Source organism: Rhodamnia argentea, chromosome 2, assembly GCF_020921035.1.
Source record: "Rhodamnia argentea isolate NSW1041297 chromosome 2, ASM2092103v1, whole genome shotgun sequence".
In the NCBI taxonomy this organism is placed as follows: Eukaryota; Viridiplantae; Streptophyta; class Magnoliopsida; order Myrtales; family Myrtaceae; genus Rhodamnia; species Rhodamnia argentea.
The window spans coordinates 16,865,703-16,873,794 of NC_063151.1; the positions used below are offsets into that span (position 1 = coordinate 16,865,703).

The following is an 8,092-nucleotide window of genomic DNA, read 5'->3' on the forward strand; positions in this document are numbered from 1 at the left end:
AAGGTAATAACTTTACGAAATCTGATCAAGTGAATGGGTTTGTTTTCTCTGTGCTTCTTTGAGCTAAAAGTCATGGACAATGAGCTCAAAACATGCAATTGATCATGTCGGACAAATGGGGCTCGATACGGTAATATCTATGCATATATCATTGTAAATATATATATTTTTTTGGGACCAAACATATCCTCGCATTCCAACATTGGAGATATAGAAGACTGTTGAGACATACAAGATTTAATCCAGCAAAAGAGAGAGAGAGAGAGAGAGAAAAAAAGGAATAGTTCGACGAAAAACATGAAAAAAAAGAAAAAGGAATTACATTTCTATTTATAGATTAACCACCCCATTTTTAAATCCAAATAAAAAATAAAAAATAAAAATTTATCATTGCTACCCACCCCCACCCAATCTGTTTGATTTTCTCTTGTGTGTGTGTGTGTCTCTCTCTCTCTCGCGTTCATCTTCTTCTTCATCTTCTTCTTCATCTTCTTCTTCTTCTTCTCTCTCATCTCTCCTCCCACTGTCACTGTTGTTGTTGTGTTTGTTCCCATTTCAGTTGAACCAAAAACCTTCCAAATTCCCCTGCTCTTTCCATGTACTGAAAGCGAGTCCCAGTCCCAACCTCTTCGCCCAGATTTCGAATCGGTCCGCATTATAAACCCCCCACCACCACCACCCAAGACCCGACAGATTCCCACGAATCACCGCCTCTCTCTCTCTCTCTCTCTCTCCATCCGCTTCTTCGACCCTTCTCTGCTAATCCCAGTCCTTGCCTGTGTACCTGGGGCGAGGCAGCTCTGGGAAGGAAGTGAGAAGCTCAACCTCTCCCGTCCCCTCTCTGGGTTTTTGCTGGGGGAGTGCGCGCGCGCGTCCGTGTGTTTAATGCGCGCATCAGCTTGAAATGCGGACGCGCCGGGAGTCTTTCCGAGCCCTGAAGCCGATCGGAGAACCGCTGCCGGCTTGATGGGATCCATGACAGCGCTCTTGGAGCTCTCCCGAGTGTTTGACTTCGGCCTTCCATGGAGGTGACGGTTCGGCGGAGGAGCTCTCTAGCGGCGCCCGGGCTCGTCGCTGATCTCCGATTCGCCATCGTTATTATCGAGGTGAGCTGTAGTGCGAGTTCGATTTGGGTTCGTGCTCATTGCGAGTTCCGGGTGCGCGCATCTAGTGTCGGGGATGGAGGGTTTTTGGGGTTTCGTTTGTTTAGCTGCTGGTCATTGAGATGGCATGTTTGGATTTGTGCTTCTTATGTGTTTGCTGAAGTTCATTAGAATTCATGTGCGTTTTTGGAAGGATAAACCCGGGTTAATGTTTATTAGAGGAGTTGAATTGAGCTTGCAAGGAACTTAATTTTCGACCATATAACTGGTTTTGACGAATGAGATCTTACATAATTTGAGGTTGGACAATTTTGAGGTTAAACAGAAAGAGAAGTTAACTTTGTGATCCTTCTTCAGCTCAACTTAGGGTGCGCGAGTTTCAGATCAGTGCGTTTGTATGGCATAAATTGGTGTCGCCTTCTCATTATGGTTCTATATGTGGTTAGTTACATACTTTTTGGAACCTTCGATATGGGCTTTCCTATGCGAGCATTGTTGATTTCCTTTGCCTTCTGGTATCTTGTGGCCTGACTTATTAATTGTTCTGTGTGCATGTGCTACACTTCAGATTGTACTGTTTTTGCTGTGTGCGGAAGCTGTAGATGCTAGTATTGCTGAGGAACCCCACCAATGGCACGACCCTGGAAAAGGAAGTGAAAAGATTAGCTCACATTCATGCATCCATGACCAAATAATTGAACAAAGGAGACGGCCTGGTCATAAGGTATACTCGGTAACCCCACAGGTCTATCAGGAGTCTGGTGTGTCGAAACCGTTGCATCGGAAGGGAAGGGCATTACTTGGATTGTCCACATCGCCATATCATCAGAAGGATGCAAAGCAGCCTATCAGGATATATCTAAATTATGATGCTGTCGGGCACTCTCCTGATAGAGATTGCAGAAGTGTTGGCGATATAGTGAAGGTCGGTGTGTTCAAAGTTTTTTTAGGTTCTCCACTTCACTTTTCTTATTGTGGTTCTGCTGAGGCTTGTTTGCTTTTGTCAGCTAGGGGAGCCCCCTGCTAATTCTCTCCCTGGTAGCCCATCTTGTAATGCACATGGTGAACCTCCAGTTTTCAGCGACTGCTGGTATAATTGCACCCAGGATGATATCGCTGGAGATGACAAACAGCATCGGCTACGCAAGGTTTAAACTTTTGCTTGTTCTTAATCTGATCGTGTGCCATTTTCTTTGTTTGTCTAGCGGCATAAATGTCTCTAGGAAGAAGGCTATTAGGGCTTGTCAATGAGTATAGAATCTAAGTGAGAGCATGATGCAGGCTCTAGGGCAAACGGTCGACTGGTTCAGTAGAGCCCTTGCTGTGGAGCCTGTAAAAGGGAATTTGAGGTTAAGTGGATATTCTGCGTGTGGACAAGATGGAGGTGTACAGCTTCCACGTGAATACGTTGAAGGTATCCTTGTAATGATTGAGTGTTCTCCGCTGCAAAATTGCTTTCATCGCCATTTGGCTTATTGAATCAAGTGTCATGACGAGTCTTAACACTCCGTACTGCTTTATTTTGTAGATGGTGTTGCTAATTCAGATTTAGTTCTGTTGGTAACGACCAGACCAACCACGGGCAACACTCTTGCTTGGGCAGTGGCATGTGAACGTGATCAATGGGGTCGTGCAATTGCTGGTAACTGCTGGTGCTTTATATGAAATGAAAATTCTCTCTAGTGCCTTCGCTACAGAACTTTAACTGTTTTGTTCATATTTATAGGACATGTTAATGTTGCTCCTCGCCATTTAACCGCTGAAGCAGAGACGCTACTTTCTGCCACTCTTATACATGAGGTTTGTTGTAACGTTAAACTAGAATCTTCCAGAAGGTCAGCACTTGCTCTAATCGATAACTTTGGTCCTTTCAGGTCATGCACGTACTTGGTTTTGACCCCCATGCTTTTGCTCACTTTAGGGATGAGAGCAAGAGAAGGCGTAGCCGGGTAAATAGTTTAGTATTCCCTGTCGTTATCCAGTCTCAAATTAGAGTTAAAGCCTTTTTCTCCTGGGGGTGATCCACCCAATTATGATTCCGTATTAAAAAAACTGTTTTGACATGGTTTCTACTTCCTATACTATCCCAGCAATTTCTTAATCCGGTTCTTTCATTCTAAGTTTCATCAGCTATATTGATGTTTTTTTACCTTTGATATGCTTGCTCAGTTTATTGACTGTCTGATGCACTGCTATGGGGTTCTCTCTTGTAGGTCACAGAACAAGCAATGGATGAAAGGCTTGGGCGTATGGTTACCCGTGTTGTGCTTCCACGTGTTGTCATGCACTCTCGCTTTCATTATGGGGTAATGAGCAACTTGTCTTCTTCAGTTCAATATTGAAATAATAATTATTGTCTGAATTTAGTTCCGGATCTGCGTCAAATAATCATTTTCATGAATTTCTCATATTTTGAATTGTCTGGTTTGTTGGTGAAAAATTCAACTTATGATTCTTGTAGGCATTTTCGGAGAATTTTACTGGCTTGGAGCTGGAAGATGGGGGTGGACGTGGCACATCAGGTTCTTCTTTCTATACCTGTTCCTCAATCTTCCGTACATGCCATGGCTTTATATGATCCTGATGTAACTGTTTCAAGTAGTAAAGTTGGTTGTTGAAGTCTCATAAGTTAGCCAGCACTTTTTTTCGTTTTTAAATTATCTAGCTTTTTGATTATCAGCTTACACGGATAACTTGCGTTTAGGGTCCCACTGGGAAAAAAGACTACTTATGAACGAGATTATGACGGGTTCAGTCGATACAAGATCTGTGGTTTCTAAAATGACACTTGCTTTATTGGAAGACAGTGGTTGGTATGAGGCCAATTACAGGATGGCAGACCGTCTTGATTGGGGCCGCAACCAAGGAACTGATTTTGTCACTTCCCCTTGCGATCAATGGAAGGGGGCATATCATTGCAATACAACACAATTTTCAGGCTGTACATATAACAGGGAAGCGGAGGGTTATTGCCCAATTGTAAGTTATAGTGGCGACCTCCCTCAATGGGCTCGCTATTTTCCACAAGCTAACAAAGGTGTGTGGTTTTTTGATTTTCATCATCTCTTCTTTTGATGGTCTCATTTCTAAATTGCATAGTCTGTTCATTTTTGTGCATATCCATGTTGGTATAACCAAATTTTCTCTGAAAGGTCATATCAGCACTCCCTTTTTCGTTATATTTTAGGTCAAAAGTCTTGGTCTTCTGAATTTCAGTGTCGTAGATGTTCATCTGTTGACAGTTATTAGTAGAGAATCCCTAGAAGATGATGTGATGAATACTTGTGTTTGCAGGTGGGCAGTCCTCCCTGGCAGATTACTGTACATACTTTGTTGCTTATTCTGATGGCTCATGTACTGATATGAATAGTGCAAGGCCTCCTGACAGAATGTTGGGTGAAGTGCGGGGAAGTAATTCCAGGTAACTATTTCTACGTTGGATTTTGCATACTGATTTGACGGGCCATCTGATTTGTTTGTGCAATGAAGTTGGGAGAATCAAATGTTAAAAGCATCTATTTCTCATTTGATAGGTGTATGGCCTCATCATTAGTACGTACTGGGTTTGTTCGGGGTTCAATGACCCAAGGGAATGGTTGTTATCAGCATAGATGTGTAAATAATTCGCTTGAGGTAAGTTACTGGCTTTGGTTGGTCTTTTTCTGCAACGAAAGAATTTAAGTTTCCTGGCTTTGGTTGGTCTTCCTGCGAAGAAAGAATCTAAGCCATTGGACATTGTGCCTTAGTTCATCTGGTAGTTTCCTAAGGTTTGTGGATAGGGGATGCTTCAACTGTAGCTTAGGAACTTTGTGACTAAGATAGATAAATTTTGCAATTTGAAGATTTATTGTAAGTTAAGTGAATTTGAGCTTCAACTGCTAAGTACGCGTTGATTGATTGTTTGTCATTGCTTGATGAGTTGATTTAATTGATTGCTAAGGAAGGTCGTGGCCTTTCGCCTACTGATAGGATTGATTGCTAACAACTGGCCAAAACTAATGGGTTGCATAGGATAAATTAGTGGGATACCTTGTCTTTTCTTAACACAGGCTTGCTGCCTGAAGATGTCGGTGTATGTTTGGGGTCTGTTGTGCCTTTTAGTTATGATATTTGGCGCTTCGTTTCCTGGTTTTATTTGACATGGTTATGTGAGTGATTTGAATACTGAACACCTTAAATCTATGGAAGTACAGAAACATTAGAAGTTAGATTCATTTATTTGTAGATGAGGAATGAAGTAATTATTATTTAACTAAGGATAACATAGAACAGGATAATCCACAACTTCCGGCTACTAGCTTCTAGCTTTTACATGCAAAACCAGCACCCCCACCCACGTGCACCCATCAAATGCCACTCATACTTTCTGGGATTTAATGAATTTCCATGCTTCTAATGAGCAAATAGTTGCTCTATCATGAGACTTTGAACGCTTGATCATGGTTATGCAGGTTGTACTAGTTCATCACATGTTAAAGTATTTTCCAAATTGTCTGGTTCATTCTTGTGTATTCTCTATTAATGGTTACTTGTAATCCTCAGGTTGCTGTGGATGGAATCTGGAAAGTATGCCCAGAAGCTGGTGGACCAGTTCAGTTTCCTGGTTTTAATGGTAGCTGTGCTTTCCTCTACATATAATGTTTCATATGATGTTTTGTACTCTTCGTCTCATTTTCACTACTTTGTAGGTGAATTGATGTGCCCAGCTCATCATGAACTCTGTAGCACTGGCTTGCTCCCTGCTTCTGGGCATTGTCCAAATTCATGCAACTTCAATGGGGATTGCGTTGATGGGAGGTGTCATTGTTTTCTAGGGTTCCATGGGCATGATTGTAGTAAACGTGAGTTCTGTCCCTCTTTCCCCTTGATCACAGGACCAGCCCCGAATATCAAAATTCTTGGAAGCAAAATATCTCAGTTGGAATTTCTCTGTGCAGGTGCCTGTCCCGGCAACTGTAACAGCCATGGAAAGTGCCTGAGGAGTGGTGTATGTCAATGTGATGACCGATACACTGGCATTGACTGCTCAACTGGTAGTGTGACATATCTTTCGCTGATGTTCAATTTAGCATTTTCTGACTGGCCCTCCATTTGGTTTCGGAAGCTATTTTGTGGCTGCTTCCACTCTACTATAGGGGTCAAGATGACAAAGAATAAATTACTCTCCACATGTAGTGGACCTTGTCCTCAATGAATTTGGTTTGGATGCAAGGACTGATTCTTTTCATGGTGTGGGATGAGTTTGTGCATATGTACTTTCAGCCTGTAGCTGAATATTCCCTGTGGTTGAAACATAACCAAAATTAGTTTTTTGGCTCATTGATGGCAGAAGTCAGATTCTTGCAGTGGTAAAATAGATCTTTCTCATGTAGTGTTGTGGTGTTTGTATTGCAGAAGTTTGTGATGAACAGTGCAGCCTCCATGGTGGTGTCTGTGACAATGGCAAGTGTGAATTTCGTTGCTCAGACTATGCTGGTTATACGTGCCAGAATAGTTCCAAGCTTCTGTCCACTCTTTCAGTTTGCCAAGATGTGCTAGAGATAGGAAAATCTGGGCAGCACTGTGCACCTAGTGAACCAAGTGTGCTTCAGCAGCTAGAAGAAGTTGTTGTCATGCCTAATTATCACCGTCTGTTTCCGGGTGGTGCTCGGAAGCTAATAAATAATCTTTTTAACAAACAGTACGACTGCGATTCAGCTGCTAAAAAGCTAGCCTGCTGGGTGAGTATGACTCTTTAAACCTTTGACTGGATTTTTTCTAATACTTGCCCTTGTCGTAAATCTTCAGGAAGAGCATTTGTCTCTTATGAACATTAGAAGTCATCCAAACAATATTCATGGCTACGGTGCATGCAATCGTTTGAATTTTGTCCTGCACACAAGTTCTGTCTGTCTAATGCTGATTGACCCCTATCGAGTGTTGGTTATTAATCTTAGTAACTTATCTAGGAGCGATCCCATGTTTTCACATTTGAACCCTTATTTGGGTGTGAGGTTGTGCATTTATATGGGACACAAATTACTTTATGGTGCTTGACTAAACATCTGAAAATATGCCAGATCTCAATCCAAAAGTGTGACAAGGATGGAGACAACAGGCTTCGAGTGTGCCATTCGGCATGTCAATCCTACAATAGAGCGTGTGGAGCATCCCTTGACTGCGCAGACCTAACCCTTTTCAGTGGTGAGAACGAACATGGAAGCCAATGCACAGGTTCTGACGAAACTGCGCATATAGAAGGATTGGGGATGCGGGGAAGAAGCTCGAAAGCGCTGGAAGCCCTAAAAAAAATGTTTGTATTGTACAGGTAGCTCGGAATTTTCTTTCTTGTAGTGTCACAAATCGGCTTGTAATTTTATCCTAGGGTCGAATTGTAGGAAAGGGTGGCACGCGGCGCACGTGTCCGAGATGTAGGTCCTTTTTCCCCCTCATTTTCATTTTTGGCCTCAGCCCGACTGCGTTTGAGGAAAGTCGGGCGAGTGTGTTAATTCTATATTTGGGCTTTTGAAGATGAAAGCCGGTTGTAGAGAAAAATATTGAACTGTATGGAAGAGGAATGACAGAGAAGAAAATGACAAGAAATGTAGAAAGAACAGAGCTTTTGGATGATAATTGAGAATATGGTTTCCGGCCGAAGGCCTTGACAGTAAAGACAGTAATGAAAAGCGTATTTCGAGCTTTGTTTTTTTCCTTGTTCAGTTCTTCTTTCCAATCTTCTCTCTTGCGATGCTGAATTCTTTGGCAATTGAACATGTGCATTATGTCTTCTGTCATTTAGGGCGTTTAATAGACTTTACTCAAAGTGTGTACTGTACGTGTGTGGGAGCAATTCCTGGAAGAGACCCAGATGGTCTATCTCAAAAGTAGAAGGAAATAAGGTCGTGTGAATTCGACTATGAAGATGTTATATTGCACCTGCATTCCCATTGTGTGTGTGAAGAAATGTAAGCCCTTACTTGGATTACCTCAAGGCAAATATCGCGAGGCTT

General features: G+C 42.3%; 1 protein-coding gene across 1 annotated transcript; it reads left to right on the forward strand.

Annotated features, from left to right (window-relative positions):
* The first annotated feature begins 459 nt into the window (after positions 1-459).
* On the forward strand, positions 460-7,783 carry LOC115757521. The gene is made up of 17 exons (XM_030697779.2): positions 460-1,106; positions 1,672-2,028; positions 2,111-2,251; positions 2,385-2,517; positions 2,632-2,745; positions 2,830-2,903; positions 2,978-3,052; positions 3,317-3,409; positions 3,565-3,625; positions 3,808-4,140; positions 4,398-4,524; positions 4,637-4,736; positions 5,646-5,715; positions 5,792-5,944; positions 6,041-6,136; positions 6,498-6,823; positions 7,163-7,783. The coding sequence occupies exons 1-17, from the start codon at positions 1,023-1,025 to the stop codon at positions 7,412-7,414; spliced, it is 2,589 nt and encodes an 862-aa protein (XP_030553639.2). The 5' UTR covers positions 460-1,022; the 3' UTR covers positions 7,415-7,783.
* The last annotated feature ends 309 nt before the right edge of the window (positions 7,784-8,092 follow it).